Below are 18284 nucleotides of genomic sequence, written 5' to 3'. Positions count from 1 at the left end.
TGTCAGTCAAATAGATATGAGCTCTGTTTGTGATTCCAGGAGCCGGGAGAAATATTTGTGTGGCCTACATTTATTTCTCTCATGAGTTTGGGTATAATTTGTTATTGTCTATGTGTGTGTCCATGGCACCCGCGACACAGGGTTTCCCTAGTGCGGGGCTATGTTGAGTGTGTGCGTTATTATTATTAGAGTACAAACATTTTGTAACTAATAAAAAAGAAGTAATTAAAACATGAATGGCACAATACACAATGGCGTATTGGGCCTATGACCGGCAGTGAATTGCAACTGCTGATGATTGTAGTGTATGTGGAGGCGCTAGGTGGGTGCACTTGACTGGCAACCACGTGTGATTACAGCTCTATGCTTACTTACTCCTATCGAATAACAAAAGGTGTTTTAATAATTGTACTCAGAGATACCTACCTATTACAAGCGGCGACGAGAGTGAAAATAGATTTAACTCTGATTTGTGTTGCTGGATGGAGAAACGAAATTTGAAAACAAACGCACGTAATTGTTTCGGGCGGAGGCATCACTTAAATTATGTTTATTTTGTTAAGTATAAAAATCATCATAATTGATACACAAAGCTGCCCGGATCAAAAAGCAGACAACGCCACGGTATTCTGGTCGTTCAGCATTTTAAGCTGAACAATATCATGCAACATTATAATTTTGTTTCATTGGGAAGAATATCTACGGTGAGAAAAATTCCGTGTAAAATACTTAAAATACATGTCTACCCAATGATAATACTACATACGAGCTCTTTATTTTTGATAGTGGAAAATACAAAATCTTAAATTTTCTCCATTAGTCAATTTGGTTTTTGACTGTACTTTTTACACGCATATTAAAATATAGCATAATAATTGGTTTGTTATGGGCATGCAATCTCACTGAAGGGCCATTTTCAGGTTAGTTTTCTTTAAAAATCAATTCCTGGTCCTCCTCTCTACCAAAAAAAAAATGCTGCTTCAATGAATCCTCTATAAAATCATCTAATGAGTAAACTTTAAATGTGTCAATCAATGCTTATTTTTGGGGTTAGCTCTTCAATGTAATTGTCATTTGCTGCGATATAGGTATCGGTGGAGGAATTATTTGACTCTCTATCAAAGTCATCATAGATGAACAACGCTTCAACGTTAGGATTGTATTTAGGAAATATCAAATCAATACTTTCGTATGGTGAGCTTACTCTTTTCATGGGGCAAGAACTTTTGACTGTTCAAGATCATAAAAATCTGTATCAGGAGCCAAAACACCATACTCAAAATAAGAAATGTCAGTAACAGACTCAGTCTGTTTCTGGACTCAGGTCTATTATGAGAATTTGTTTCGGCTGGCATAAAGTACCATAACTCCGACATCTATGCTTTTCTCTCGTAAATGAACAATTTACATTTAACGACATATTAAAAACAGGATGACATGAAAAGTTCTCACTTCTAGACCTGTTGCTATCTACAGTTCTACTTTTGAACATTATGTTTGTTCAAAAGTAGAAATTTATTTTATTTTAGTAGGTGGTCTGATTGTCTAATTATACGCGTAACAGGTCTTGTGAATGTGACCTTAGAATTTTAAGTTACAGTACTGCTTCTTAATTTTGCACAGTCAGACAGGCTTTTAGAGTTGTAGTTCTGAGCAATTCCGTGCACACAAGAGATTTTTAAACTGCAATGATAGATCTAGGTGGACTGGCAGACAGTTTCATTCTTGATGCAAAGATGTTCTGAGCAAAGGCAATTGCGTGCACACAAGATATTTTTAAATTGCTATGATAGGTCTAGGTGGACCGGCAGACAGTTTCATTCTTGATGCTTTAAGTTATAATAATAATAAGTTTAAGTTATAATAATAAGTTATGATAACAACCAGTTTAGAAACATGGAAGATGCTTGATAATGTTTGTTAAATTACATATGGCTTTGGCGTGTCTTCTTCAGATTCTATATACCTACCATTAGTATCACCTTCGCCATTTTTAATAAAATCCATATCCTCCTGATAAAAATAGGATTTTGTATGATTTAGTGCCGTACTCTGCACCTCTAACAGAGTCGAATCTTCAATACTTATACTCATACTTTAAGACTACATAAATACTTTTTCACTTCTCATGCTCTTAAAGTTCGTATTTATATTGGGTGTAGGCTGCATAAAATAGGATTTTATGCTCTAGTGCATAAAATAGGATTTTGTGCTCTAGTGCACAAAATAAAATCGTCGCTTAAGACCGAGGCAATGACGCATGCGCCAACAGCCACGCACACTAGAACTTTATATAATAAAGTACAAGAAAATCCCGTAACTTTGAAGGCATCTCAAGTTCATAATAAAATACAAAGTAATACACTGAATATGCCAGGAAAAACCATTACATTAAATATGTCTTATCGTTGTAATTTTTCATTCAATTTTAATTAAATAATCGTTTATTTGTATAATTGATGTTTAATTTCCTCGCAATCGAAGTGAGAAGCAGAGTGTATAACTCGTTCATAAAACCCATTTTACCCTCGATTTAAGTATACTCGTCTCGGGTAAAATGACGCGTTTTATGCACTTGTTGTACAATCTATTATATTCCAGCAAACACTTACAGAACCTTGTGCGTACCTAGTATAACAAAATAACTAACAAAAGTAGAAGAATTTTCTATAGAAAAGTATAATAGAAAAACGGGTTAAGCGGTAAAATATAAAATATTTCTTGAATTTCAATGCCATAAAGAAATAAGAGTCGCTTTAATTGTAAATTAAAACCTGACATTTGTAAATAACGTAGATTGTATCATTATAACACCTCTATATAATTTTTGGGGTTTTTTTAAAGTTTTTGATATAATACTTATTATTATTTCCCTTATGGCGGCCACTAGGCTTGTGCTAGTGTCGGTTTTATAAGAATATTATGAAAATTATGACGATATCGCCAGCATCGTGAATAAAAAATCTATTAATGCAATGTGTGATTAATGCAAGGACGGTAACCATTGACTTACAATTATATGGACGTCGGGACCGCGCTAAAAAGTGTCCGAACTTATAGGGCGTTAAAATCGTATACAGAGCGTCATTCACGCTTTAGCCTTCGTTTGTTCGACTGACAGCGAAGCAAACAAAATTAGACAGTACTGCGATGACATTACAATTTAAATTCAACGTTTTAGCTTTTTCATATTCCTTTACATGTCACTACGTTTAAATAGGTTGACTTGGGACATTTTTTTCGTGGTTTTTGTATTAGACCCGTCGTCCATTTATTTGTAAATCAATGACGGTAACAAATAAAAATGAATTTTTTTTTTTAATTTATTAAGGCTTTGGCAAAGCCATCAGCCTAAACATGAAGTTTAATTATGTTTCTGTAAATATGGCCGCCACAAAGAGGATAGGCAATTTGAGGCGGCGTGCTTTGATTGACTCGGGATTCCTTACAACGGGCCGATACGTGTATTTTAGTTCGAGATTCGTATAATTTCGCGTTTCAATCTTCGATTAAAGCACAATAGCACTATTCTATTCCACTTTAAACTAGATTTCACAAAATAATTGAAAATTAAAATAAAAACGACACTTTTCCCTCTAAAAGGTCCGCGAATCAAAAATGAAATGAAATTACGATGTGAGGTTTGACGTACAAAATTCATTTTTATTTGTATCATTCATTTATTTGGGTAGGCAAAGGTTCCGCCATACAGCCTCTTCATATATTTATTATCTTTCATTGTTTTTAATAGAAAAGACCGACATCAACACTTGCACGAAAAAAAATACACCAATGCCATCAATGGCAAGAAAAGTGGCGAGATTTTTTGTTGTCACAGTTCTTAAACAAAAAAAATTTTAAAATTGTGAGTTTCCTAATTATTTGTTACCTGTTTAAGCTGGTGGCTTTATAGCCATGCATAGGTTTATGCCACTTTGGAACCTTTTTTCTTATTTTTCACGACTTTTCGCAGTTAACGCTTCAGCTACTTACAAGCTCTAATGACTTTTTTAAAACGGGGAAACTAGATCATTGTTTTCAATAATGGAATTTGGAAACGGGATTTTTACATACAATAAAGGGAAATAAACAACAGATTGTTTCTGTCGGAAAGTTCTTAAAGTAATTTTTTTCTGAATGTTCTAAGGATTGTTGTACAGATAAATAATATTTTTTTATTGTTAGTTATTATTGTTTATGCTTAATAAGTTTAGTACAGCATCTACTTAATTTGATTAATTAACTTGAAACCTCTTAACACGGAAATCGAATAGAAAAATTGCGAATATTTCAAGAACAAAATCTTTTTGTTCATATTAAATCATAATATAGCTATCATTGGTTAATGCCGTGTTCGGAGATCTTGGTAAGAACCACAATTTTTCGACTTTTACAATCATTCATACAAGGCTAAAATTCAAAATTAATTAAGCCTTCATACCTACTTGAAACATGAACATAAATAAGTTAAGTGAACGAATTTTCCTTTGTTTCAATATTGTGTATGCATTATGGAACAAAATCTACAGAAAATGAGCGAGTGCAGAGAAGCGAAGTAGTAAATTACACTTTATGATGAACAGCTATTTGGCCATGTGTACTTCGTCAGTCAACAACGGGAAACGGGCTCTACTCCGACTGCGTTTAGTGCATACCAACGCCAGCGCGCGCGCATTGCCCGACTATGCGCTTACAACTAAGCTTAGAAAATTTTGAAAAATATAGTTAAATAATCAGCATTTGAATAAGAAAATATTATGTACCTAAGAATTTCAAGAGGTTTCATTGACAATGGATGATTCATTCATAGGACGAAAATTCAATTTTGTAGCCTATTTAAATTGCAAAACGAGAATAAAAATTTATCAATTCTAAACTGTCTTCATGAACTAATATTGAAAGGTATATTTCATAACGATGTATGTGTATTGTATCGTAAACGGCGTTTGCCATCCATTAACGATGGTTAATATAAACAACAGATAGACGGCGACTTGAAAGAGGCTAGTTGAAACCTGAATCGTAGAGCGCTTTGTTCACCCAACGCAGCCTCTAGAGTGTTAAGTTTATGTCGTGATAAAAATCACATATGAGACCTCGTGTATATCGAAAAAGTTCCTATGAAACTTACGAGACTTGAGAATTGTTTTATTTTTCCCTCCAAGCTGACATTTTGTACACTCCTTATTAATAGTGTACAGTATGCACCAGTCTATTTCAACCATTTGAAACTTTGATATACTTTTTTCTTGGAAGAGACAAATACCTAGAAGTGAGACGAATTAGTTGACGATGATAATGACTGATAGCTGCAACAGTTGGCACATCTACAACGTGTAGTACCTACGTTGATAATAAGGAACAATTGCTATGTCGGCGGATGTAAACAAAATGTTCTTGCTTTGGCGTTGCACAGATGTGCGGCGGAATACATTACCGAAACCTTCCTATCCTGGATGGACAAAAAATTTTAAAATAAAAGCCGTTTCCAACATCCCTTGTGTGACTACACTAGAATTGCGATACACGGTAAATAATCAGTTTGTAATGAAATTTACCATTCATTGCAATCTTTAGAGACTGTTTGATATATGTCTGTTAAGAAAACTATTTGACCATTCAAATTAATAAAGAATGTTTGGTAAAAATCAGCGTTATCTAAAACATTTAAGGTACATTTTGAATTGTTTCCAGATGACAGTAAATTTTAATCTAACAGTACCCTTACGTCGAGCCCTTTGTTTTCTCAACCGCACCATCCGCGGCTCTAACAAAATATACAAGAGACCGAAATGTAACCACGCCGTGCCCACACGCTGCGCCATCCGTGTTTTGACGACTCGTCATCCATCGACCGCTCGGCCTAACGCACGCACTGTAGCAATGTTGAAATTCTGCTTAGTCTAAATTTAGTGTGTATATAATAATTTCTAGCTGCACCGCGATATAGTTTCGTCCACTATCACATAATAATTCTGGCCCAGGACAATACAAACATACAATCGTAATCTGATCCTATTTAGAAAATACGAATAGACCAATTCAATGACTAATGCCTACATTCAATGGATATGATCTAGAATTTTATACCTAGGGTTGAGATATTATGTTATTTTAAAATAAGAGAGGCACAAAAATCGAAAAATTCCATACAACATAATATGTTACAAAAATCATATGCTTCGTTTCGGAATTTTTATATTTCATGAGGAGGGTCAATTCTTCAAATTGCGAAGTGTGCGGAATTCCTGATGTAGATGTGCTTGTAAAATTTTATCTGGTTGGTTTTAGTAAATTTATAATATCGTGTTCTTTCAATCCGTTTTCTGATCCGTTGTCTGAGCCAAAAAGTAGTGCCGCGAAGATTTTGTATACATTTTTGTTTAGGTAGTATTTTGATTTATGTGTTTAGATTCTATTGTTTCCAATGAGGCTAACATGTTCAACAATGATCACAGCCCCTAACTAAATCAAGATTTGAAAAAAAGACTATTCCCAATAATGAACAGGGAAAACGATGAAATCCTGAAAGAAAGAAAGTTAGGTTTTCAGCTTTCATATTATTCTAATGTTAATCTCGCGCGGTCTAAATAAAACTTATAAAATATCAAATTGTACATCTTTATTCGAACCTAAAATGACAACATTATGCCACATTGAACGGTAACATCATCATACATAACACTATTTGCATTTGCAGATTTGCAGATTAGAATTTTGTATTAAACGACTTGGCTGTATGTTGTAACAGGCGATCAGGATATAAAAACAACAAAAATATAACTCAGTCTCCGAAACTAAAACTTAAAAACATTCTACTTAATATAAAAATACTTATCCTCTATTGTCTAGCACACATATGACTCAGATATTACATTACATCTGCCTATAGCGGTATCGTATGAAATTAAATGACAAACATATGAATACATAGTTTAATTCGTTCATGGTCAGTACCGTACTCCAAAATGTCACTAATTGTCTTGGTATCGTAGCGCTTATATTGATTGAATATAGTTACTCTTTATCACTGTCAAATCGATCCGAACGGGTAGCCCATCAGCAATATCATACGCCTCGACTCGAAAGAGACGCACTTTCCGATCGGGACAGGCAATCAAAATCAGCCTGCTAATCCCGTCAACAATCTTGTATAAAATAAATTTAAAAAAAACATATGATAGAGAAAAAGTTGGTTACAACTTCGCCTAAATCGTAACCAACTACACAGAAAGCACTTGGAAATCGCACTGTAACCCGTAGTCCAGGGTTTCTTAACCTGTGATCCTTGGACTCTTAAGGGGTCCATGGCGAGCCTACCAAACATAACAAATGCATTAAATAATGTAATAACGGAACAACATAACAAATTTATATTGATATACTTATTTTGTAATACTTACTAGCTATTATGTGCATAGGGGTAAATACACTACTCAAGAAAGTCTAGGGAACAAGCCAATTAATTATATATTAACTTATTCATTTTATTAGAAATAGTACTGCCCATTGAAATTTATAAATGTATGATTATTAAAACTGTATTAAATTATGGTTCGAAATTTAACAAAACAAAACAAAACAAAAAAGCAAAAGTATTTTGAAATTAAGAGGGAAAACCTTGCATGGGCGCAACACACAGGTTTTTCAGCAACTAAGACTTTATTGTCACTTTACGTTTGCTTTTCTTGCGTTAAAAATGTTGTCGTTGTTTTCGTCTATTTTTGTGACTTTGAGCGTCATATAACATCGTCATTTAACGCGGGAAGAGATGCTTAGTACTGTAAGTGTGCTGGAAGCTGGTTGTAGTCGCCGTTAACTCGCAACCAAGCGTAATTTGCCGAATATTGCCATGTAGCGTGCCCAACGCTACATGGCTACAGTACATTTAGGCAAACGTCTCCCAAGGTACAGGATCGCTACCCAGAGACAAAATCGTCTTTTGGAAAATACTGCAAGGGGACCCCATATTACTGCTCCATAACTGGTAGAAAGACTGCTGTCCCTGCACTAAATGGTTGTTAGTAACCAAACTGCTAGAAGAAGATTACATGAAGTCCGTATCATCACCGAAACAAAGTTATTCAGATCGGATAAATGAAAAATTTATATCGTGTTGTATCAGGAACTCAAAGAACGCTGAACAGTGATGATTGGCGATTACTTCACCGACAAGAGGAGGCGAGATAATACACCTCAAAAAGAAAAAAATTTCCTCCAAGGGATATGTTTCGCAGGCCATTGTACTTTCCTTTTTTCAACAATTACAATATGGTTATCATAAAACGTGCCTGTCTGGTATCTCTTTCAGGAGAAAGAGATAGTGGCAATCATGGACATGTATTAAATTGTATTGTATGTATTAAAATGTACTAAATATAATTACATGCTTGGATGCACGGAGACCGCTAAGAGTTCCACGATGTGGAAATCGAGGACGTCGTTTATGGTGGGCTAACACACATTTACACTGAAATGAATTTCAGTAGGCGCGTGTTTTTTTCTGACGAGTCCCGTTTCAATTTTCATCCTGATTCAAGAAGAATGCGAGTTTGGCGAGATGCTGGCCGCACGATTCAACTCCAGAATCGTCAGGAAGTTCGTACAAACCTCTGTGGCTGAACGCCACCAAGCTCGATTGCCATGCAGAGGTCCCAGGTTCGATTACCGGGTCGGGAGAAATATTTGTATGACCTACCTACATTTATTTATCTCGTGAGTTTAAGTGTAATTTGTGCGATACAGGGTTTCCTTAGTGCGGGGCTATGAGAGCGTGCATTAAAAAATACCAAGGAAGGATGATAACGATGCGATCTGGAATTCGCTTGAATAGAAGAACTGATCTCGTTTGGATACAATCCAATTTGAATGCAAAACGATACTGCGACGAAGTTATGCAACCCATGCTAATCCCTTACCGCAAGAAGCTCACCCAAAACTTAATGTTTGTGCACAAGGCTATCACATTGTTACAGTGGCTTGCTTAGTCGGCCAATCTACATCGGCTTTCCGATCGAACCGATACATGGGATTTGCTCGGAAGAAAAGATCTTCCCCAAAATTTACACACAGAAGGAGAGCTTTTTTCACATCTTTCCAGAGTATCACAGGAGAGTTCCACAGGCGAGAGTTCACAACCTCATACTTAGAAGCCACGCCGTTGTAGAGCCGTCACTAATATCTTGGAAAGTACGACTGACTATTAAAAATCTTATTTAACACCTTTAACACCTTTATTAATTATTTTCACTGTTTCAATAGCTTTTTTATTTCATGGAAATGTTTTTCGTTTCGCTTTCTCCAAATTTTGTTATTTTAGAATAAATTCTGTTTTTTTTCCTTAACGACCGTTAATTAATAAGACCGTTTTATTATTTTATCAATAAAATGAATATTAAATAACTGCTTTTTGATGTACCAACATGTAAGGAAACAGTTTCTTAAATTTGAAATGTTATAACATCTTTATTCCCTAGATTTTGTTGAGCAGTGTATGATTAGCATTAGAACTATATATAACTATGCAAGCAAGAAGATGATTAACTACTAAGAACTATCGAGCCTACGCACACAACGTGTTTTCTGCCAGTAGGCTGCCTACCTTTCCAATAATTATCATTTCACATCAATGGAAACGTGCTGTAAATATCTTGATGTCTTTTGGGTTTATTAAGGCGTTTTCAAATCGTCCTGCCTGACTAAGTTTACCCCGCGCATTTTTTATAGTGTAACTATGTACGAATTCATGACACGATTCATGTAGCGATAAAAAGACGCGACTTAATTCGAGGAAGTGTGTAAAGGTATACATGTTGCGATTGCATTGCGTATTAGGAGCGTTCAAAGCGCGAATAAAAAACGTCATGTGAATAGGGCCTAAGGCGACTTTCACACGGCATGGCACTGCGCACCGCTGCGGAGCGCGGAGGCGGCAGCCGCTGAGGCGCAGCGGCGAGGCAGATTCTGCAGCGGTGCGCCGCGTGGACAGGACCGCTGCGCCCTCCACCGCTCTCCGCGGCAGTGCGCGGCGCGCCGTGGGAAATTCGCCTAAGAACAAAAAAGAGTTTCAGTTTTGTCTGCTTCAAAATTTTACAGGTCAAAGCGAGTAAGCGCTACTTCAAAATTTACAGTAATGCACTTATGCACAAAACATAAATTGTACACCGAATGTAGTACAGGAAATTTTCGAAATACATTATCTTGTGACTTAATATGCTTTATTTAGGTATGTAAACTACGATACTATAGAGACAAAATGTTTTCAGATACTGCAGGCTGTGTTTCAAAAGGGAACTGATTAGGTTGAGAGGGTCCTCCAGCCGCTAGTTCCGCGGCGTAATACATAGTTTCACCGTCCTGTACGGGTTGCAAGTTTGAGAGACTCAAAAATTCCATCTGCTCCTGTTCTCGCACTACCTGCGCGTAGCGCTCTACCACTAAAGCTCCAGGCTCAGCATCCGACATATGAGATCTCAAATGAAAATTAAGATGACTTCGCTGCTTAAATCTTCGACCACAAACGTTACATTCGAAAGGTTGTATGTTAGTGTGCGTGCGCATGTGCTGGCGAAGATGAACTGACTGCGAGAACGATTTAGAGCATATTACGCATTTGAAGGGCTTCACTTTCGTATGAGTGCGATGATGTTGATCCAGTCCAGCTTTTTGAGTGAAAGTTTTTGGACAAAATGTACAAGCGTAAGGGCGAATGCCTGTATGCATCCGCATATGTTGTTGCAGGCCGCCTTGCTGCGTAAAGCGTTTAGAGCAGATAGAACACTGATGAGGTTTTGTCTTGGCGTGTACTATCATGTTGTGTTTCTCATACTTAACACGGTCTAGGAATATTTGGCCACAAAGTCGACAAAAAAATGATACTGGGTTAGGTGTAGGTAGCTGAGCAATTAGAGCATGGCCTACAGGAATGTACCTGTCTAGTCTCTTCTCGCAAACTTGGCATCGGAGGGCAGCTTTGCGCCGCTTGGTGTGTTCTTCACGGTAGTGGAGAGAATATTCGCAGCAGTTGTAGAAAATCTTTCGACATTGCAGATCCGGGCGAAGAGTCAAGGAGAAAGTGCATTCGAATGGACCTCTGGTTGGAAGTAAAAAAAAGTAAATAGGTACAGGGTCAAGAGTACGTCAAGCTTTATACTTTAGACTTAAATCCAACTATGCCAGTTACGATAAGAAAACGGTCCGAAGTACAAAGTGTCAAGCTTGATGTGCTCTTGACTGTACATTATTCAAAATGAAACCGTTATTTTCGAATCTAAATCGCGCATATTTCTTTTTTCGAACAAACCCAACGTTTTGGACCCTTAAATGGTGGCAGTGACAATCATCCGTGACCATGGAACCTAGGAGACCTAAGAAGTCGATAGATACCTTATTTTAAAATAATCTACAAAATACGACCTTTCGATTCCCGGTATTAATGTAGTATTAAATATAAATAAGAATACATAAATATAAATAATAAGTAATAATTTATATTTATTACTACATTAATATGTATATTTTACTATTTTTTTCCAATCTCTCAGTTGTAATTGGCTACCTAGAAACTTTATATTACCTGAGATTAACAGGCTGACTTAAGTTTCTAAGCTGACTTTTCTTCGTCAATCCTCCCAACCTCTTGTTTCCGTTGGCGTCAGAAATATCGCCATCCATCTTCACTAATAAATAAGACGTATCTTCCGTCATAGTGCGAGTGATCAACCCATCTTCTGTGATCTGGTCATTCACTTTGCATTTAAACAAAGGTATGAATTTGAAACCACCTAACACATTCACTGCATTGGAGGATGTCTTCAAGTTTATAGACTGGAAAAACATAACATCGACTTCAATGACTAAACGGGGGATTTACATAATTCTAGGGTATAAATAAAGCACATAAGTAAAAAACTAACATCATTAATCATCAACATCATCGTTCGTTTAATTTGTTTTAACTTAAATACTAGTGGCGTGTTTATCAACCTTATTATTATCTCCACATCTTCCGAAATTACAAAGCATTTTTCGGACTCATGTATGTACTTGAGTCTGCCGACCATGATACTTATAGTAAAATATAACAATATTCAGTTATAATAAATATGGTTAAGCCTTTTGTGAACAGGACTTGTAATATAAATATGAGTAGGTAGAAAACCCATGTTTTCTACCTACTCATATTTATATATATATTTATATTTATATATTATTATTATGGGTATGGACCCACTTTTGGGTGATACATAGGTACCCAAAATACACAAAACTTGGTGCTTACGATGGTAAGCCTAAGCCTAAGCCTAAGGTAGGACTGTACTTTGATTGTTGTTTACGCAGGTTTGCAGGTGTCCATATAGGTACTGCATGACAATATTATAATTACCTTATTATAATTACCTTTTGCTCAACATTAATAGACGAGGTACTACTAGAGTCATCAATATCATGCTGCATGTTTTTATGATTCTGTAACGCGTTCTCATTATAGAAAGTTTTCTTGCAAAAATGACAAATAAATTTAGCAGACGATCCTTCTGACAAAAGGGAATACTGTAAGAAATTATGATATAATTAGATTTAATGTGTAACGATTCGTAATTGTTGGAGATTATGGGAGTAAACGTTTTATGACATGACTTAAAAATATATATATTTATATAGCATAATGTGTACTAGCAGTGACAGCGACCGCGCAGCGAGCGCGCGTTGTGAGCGCGATGTGATTCGTGTCGAGTAAATGGGCCCTAAGGGTGCTGGTGAAATTTTGTAATTCCCTACGTGTTGTGCTTGTGCACATGGGACTTGTCAACTTATGTCGTAGGGTGACAGGAGCAGTGGCAGTGCCCCAAGATCTTTGCGATTTATGAGTTATGGATTGGCGTATCGCTTATCACTAGGCGCACGACTTGTTCGTCCGTCATTTGGTATTATAAAAAAATGTGTATTCGTAACTAAGAGTTTCGGTGATATGTATATGATAGGCATTGATCTATGAAGGCCAACGGTGATAGGTAATATGTTCACAGTTAATTGGTACAGCGTCTAGCACGGTCTGCTGGAAGACGTTGACTCGAATCCAACCGTAAATAAGTTTTCGATCTTTGTATTAATAATTATTACAAAGTAGTGGAGTTATTTCACAAAAATAATTGAATATCATGGTAGTCAATAATCGAGTAACGACATAAAATGTAACAATTACAATATGTTCACATTTATAAGAATCGCATTTGGGTATATATTTTTATTCTTTTATGTATATACTTATTTTTTGTCTTTGATTGAGCATTGATATTTTAAATTAAACGAAGTACCTACATGTATAAGTGTATACATCAAAAATTATTATGTTCAACTGGAACAAACGTCCCGTATTACTAAACGATTTTGGGACCAGTTTGTTGTCCTTCCAAGTCTTCATTGTCTAATGGGATATTGGAGTGACAAACAAGCAGTTTCGTCACAGACGAATACTTATGCCATAAGTATTCGTCTGCATTTTAACACACAGAGTGTAATCATTAACTGTACCCAGGCGATTATTCCATAAATATAAGAAATATGTAATAACCTTTTAACTGGCATCTAAGGTACGTTACCTAATGTGTAAAATGACATCAATATCTTTTCAAAAACAAAACTAGGAATATCCAAAATTTTAACGTTAAACGTTCCAATACATTTAATATAAAATTCGCAGAGAGGCTAGTACCAGTACACAGTGTTCCTTACTAGCTACCTTGTTTATGACGCGATATGAAGAAAACATAAACATTTTTACTTTTTCTCTAAAACTGTAAATAACTTTGTTTCAATTCACCTTTAAATTAGGTAATCACGAATATGACATGTCTGAATTATATACAATTTATTTTTAATTCGGTGCTGTAAGGATATTTTATATTTAACTGCCTCTGTGGTCAAACGGTTATCAGGCTGGACTGTCACGCAGATGTCTCGAGTTCGATTCCCGGGTCAGGAGAAATATTTATGTGGCATACATCCATTTCTCTCGTGAGTTTGGGTGTAATTTGTGGTTGTCTATGTGTGTGTCCATGACACCCGCAATACAAGGTAGCCCTAGTGCGGGGCTATGAGTGTGTGCGTTATTATTAATATTATATAAAAAGGTTTTTTGAACAAATTCTGCATAAACTCAAAACCTATGCCAAAACAACTAAACAAAGTTTGTGTAAACAAAGCTTTTTTACACCAATATTTTATTTGACCGAGTAGTATCGCAGCTTAAGTCGCGCGTATTTATAAATTGAAAAGTTGACTAAACGATTATTAACTGAATCCACCTGTAACCACTCTAAATCGTGCAAAGTATTATTGTTTGTGTTTATATTTTTTTCAATCAGAACCGTTGTGAGCAAGTTCATTCTTCAGCCGATAGTCGAACAATCAACAATTCCTGAGGACGCATCATAGAGAGGCGAAACACGTGTCGAGTATAATTTATGGTGGTGGTGTTTTGATTCTGCAGTTGTGTTTGTGTTATTTATGTAATAATTCAGGCGGCCGAAGTGTGGGAAAATTAACTGCATGAAAAAATATTCAACACAAGCCCAACGATTATTATTATTTTGCACGATTTAACCTTCCCTGGTTTCGCAAAGAAGGAAAGTAAAGTAAATTACTCACTATTGCCATTTTTATTAATTATTGAATACAACAAAACGTACGGACGAACATGTAAGCCTCATAAAAGGATCCGTTTAAGCAATTCTAAAAACATTGAGAACGCACATGTCGCAAAGTTTTGTGTTAACATAGTTATGTACTTACTACATGGGGCGCACTATAAGTTTCCGGAACTGGCCACTTACATAAACAATATTTAAAAATTTTGAAAATGAAACTCTTTGGCTGTAGAATACAGTTTGTTTCATCTGACTGTCACTTGTTCTTACATTGTGGCGTCATTTTAGAAATTGGTTGTCTACATCACCGTGGATTTAATTCGTGAAAATTTTCGTAGTATGATTTTCTAAGACTAAGTGTAATTTAACAGCTCGGCGGGGCTTCGCTTGGCTTCAAACTGCTTTTGACGATGAAGCACCATGCAAGACGACTATTTATAGCTGGTTTGCAGAATTCAAACGCGGTCGTGTGAATGCCAGTGACGAATTTCGTGATGGTGGGCAACCATCACGAAATTCGTCACTGAGTCCGCTGCTGTGAACAACAAAAGCATCGATGCTGTGCGACGTCTGATCAAAACAGACAGGCATGTGACATACCATGAGATTCGGGCATTTTTAGGCATAGGCATGAGTCAAATAAAATCCATACTACACAAACATTTGGGTGTGAAAAAGCTGTGCATTCGGTGGACCCCACACAATTTGATTGAGGTTCAAAAAACGGATCGCGTCACTTGATGCAATGTCATGCTTACCAGATTCAACAAAGGGGCGTCAAATTTGGTGTGGGACTTAGTAACAGGTGATGAAACATGGATTTATAGTTACGATCCAATTAATTAGTAATATTTATATATTAATTATAAAATTAATAATGCTAAACAAAGTAGCAATTGAGCGTACGGGTCTTTCGAGATGAGCCGAAACCAACCAAAGTGGCGCGCGTGCAAAGTTCGTCTAAGCGGATGATTGATTCTTTTTTATTAATTAGTTCATTCGTATGAAAAAGTGCATTAACGCTAACGGCGAATATTTTGAGAAACAATTTCAAAGTCAAAGTCAATAAATACATTTCTGAGCATTTAGAGTACTTTTTTTTCTTATTCATTCCGGAAACTTATAGTGCGCCTCATGTCCATTAATAAAATTAGAAAATATTGCTTGAATAAAATTTAATGCGTCATTTTGGAAATAATATGAACTTTTTAAAGCAAAGACCTATTGTCATATATCTCGATGACAGGCAATTACGTCATTATTAAAGGAGGACAGTCCTTTGAGCGGGCTCCTTACTATCGTACTAAGATTCTATTTTGGATATGAACTGTTACAACTCAAATCAGTAGGTAGTATGGTACTATCTAATAACTAACATCTAAGATCGTGGTGCGTCAGTATCCCGTTAAATTATGTTTACTTTTAAAATTATACGAAGATCGTGGTGCGTCAGTATCCCGTTAAATTATGTTTACTTTTAAAATTATACGGGCTCTAAAACTTGCAATATTCGGCAAAACGGTCCAACTTTACGTAAAGTTTTCAAGAAAATTAATAGTTTGCACAAATTTTGAAAAACCACGACTCTAGGAAACTGTAATTTTCTATCCAAGGAAAAATGATTACTATTTTATTATTTTTTATATAATACCAAGTGACGACGAACAAGTCGTGCGACTAGAGGTAAGCGATTTGCTTATCCCTAACAGTAGCAGTGACACATGAGCTTTAAATCCCAAAAATCTTAAGAGGCACTGCCACTGCGCCCATCACACTGAGACAAAAGTCCTATGTGCCTGTAATTTCACCAGCACCCCTTACACTTCCAACCGGAACGCAGTAAGGCTCACATTACTGCTTGGCGGCAGAAATAGGTAAGATGGCAATACTTTCCTGAATGAACTCTTTCACAGGGACCACTTCTGCTACTGAATTTCTTTTATTAAAAAGTAATAGCCTACCCATTTACTATTTATTATTTCAATGAACATTAAACTGCACTGCTTGACGCAGGCACAGGGCCTACTGTACCTTAAAGAGTTTGTTACAATTATGTCAGACTTACGTCCAGGGTTTGATCGACGGAGGTTAGCAAAGTAGCGGCCGTTTGCATTGAGTTATTTGTACTGTCTCCTTGGTACATCATGACCCTATAAAGCAAAATTAATATACTAATAATATTAAGCCGGAACAGTAAAATAACAATAAAAATTTTCAAAAATCTTATTTATTAAATACTACGTGATATGACACTTTTATTTATAATGAGATGCGAGAATTGACCGCATAGAATAGGTCAATGAAAAATACCATTGACCTACCAAAAAATAGTCAATATTTCAGATACTAGATCAAGTTGTTTTTCTTTTTTAATATAATAAATGGTATAATTTTATTAATATTACGTTCTGGAGAACTGTAATGAATAGTGTTGTATACTGTAAACTTAAAAATAAAAATAAGTACATTTTTGTTAAAGAACAGAATTGATATTATATAGGTATGCCTAATATAATAATTTACATTATAAATATTTACTTAAAAAACAATCATTTATTACTGGGTATGCTACTATAGAAGCAAAACCTTCCAAATATAGTAGGTACAATCTTGTGCTCTTATCCAAACGTTGGTGCAACTCGATATGAGAAAAACTGTGACAAAACGATAGCGCGTTTCAGCATACTACCAATGCTCTCTATCGTCGGGGAGGTACTAAATAAAGAGTATCATCCTCTGAACTTGAAAATTGTGTTGTGATTATACTAGGACGTCGTTTATTGTAACAAATACATAGTATTATACTGTTGACCTATAATTAAAGGTGTAAATAAATAATGACTGTTCATAAAAATACAAGTACATTTATTATCATTTATTTTAAAGATTTTATGAGTAAGAAAGACCTATATGTTCTAAGAAAAAAGTAGATCCTAGCGATTTCAAATGGCACTACATTGAAACGTCACAATCAATAACCATGTTAGACAAAGAACAATAATCAGAAATGACAAGTCTTGAAACCATACTGTCTTCATAAAAAATAAAGAGGTAAAAAAATAATGCTTTCGATAGACTAAGGTCAGACCAGACAGTGTAAAAGTTGTTTCCATCCTATAAGAAAAGTTGAACATAATGCAAATTATTGGAAGGTTACGTTCGTGACAAGGTTTGAGATAATAGTATGTACCACTACACTACATATTATTTTAAAATTTATACACTATATTTATAATCTAGGCAGGTATATAATATGGTTGTATAGTCCGACTAGTCTTGGAAAGTATTGTATTGAAAAACAATATTATATGTTTAAATACTTATAATTCGAGGTGATGGTATATCAAACTGACGGATGATGTAGAAACATGTCTATTTCTGTTTTGTATTTAATTTTTTACATTTGTTAAGATGAACTACGTCGTATTCGCTGGGTGAACATTGTCCGCCAACAGAGAAATGAAAAAGCTGGCAGCTAATGATTATATACGAAGCAATTTATGTATATTTTCAAATTTTAGTAAGCATATTTATTATTTACCGTCTACATTTATTTGCTACTCCCACCTACTTAGTACTTTTTTCAGACAACAATTAAAAATTATTCTTGCCTACTTATTCAAGCATCATTCCGAG

The 18284-nt window shown here is 35.5% G+C and overlaps 1 protein-coding gene across 1 annotated transcript; it reads right to left on the bottom strand.

Annotated features, from left to right (window-relative positions):
• Window positions 1-9502: 9502 nt before the first annotated feature.
• On the bottom strand, window positions 9503-16748 carry LOC113228448 (zinc finger protein 470-like). Its single transcript, XM_026461757.1, has 4 exons — window positions 16714-16748; window positions 12400-12552; window positions 11576-11826; window positions 9503-11092 (listed from the first exon to the last, which is right to left on the bottom strand). The coding sequence occupies exons 2-4, from the start codon at window positions 12454-12456 to the stop codon at window positions 10243-10245; spliced, it is 1158 nt and encodes a 385-aa protein (XP_026317542.1). The 5' UTR covers window positions 12457-12552; window positions 16714-16748; the 3' UTR covers window positions 9503-10242.
• Between the last annotated feature and the right edge of the window lie 1536 nt (window positions 16749-18284).

The sequence above is a fragment of the Hyposmocoma kahamanoa genome, unplaced genomic scaffold, assembly GCF_003589595.1.
Source record: "Hyposmocoma kahamanoa isolate Upper Pololo Valley unplaced genomic scaffold, ASM358959v1 100021, whole genome shotgun sequence".
NCBI lineage: Eukaryota > Metazoa > Arthropoda > Insecta > Lepidoptera > Cosmopterigidae > Hyposmocoma > Hyposmocoma kahamanoa.
This window is presented reverse-complemented; position numbering and strand designations above follow the sequence as displayed.

Bases quoted from the DNA above. Each gene is read 5' to 3' on its own strand.
- LOC113228448 (XM_026461757.1), bottom strand. From the start codon at position 12,456: ATGCAGCATGATATTGATGACTCTAGTAGTACCTCGTCTATTAATGTT. The intron at 11,827-12,399 runs GTAATTATAATA...ATGTTTTTCCAG, and splicing joins CTATTAATGTTGAGCAAAAG to TCTATAAACTTGAAGACATC. The intron at 11,093-11,575 runs GTAATATAAAGT...ACTTCCAACCAG, and splicing joins AGTCAGCCTGTTAATCTCAG to AGGTCCATTCGAATGCACTT.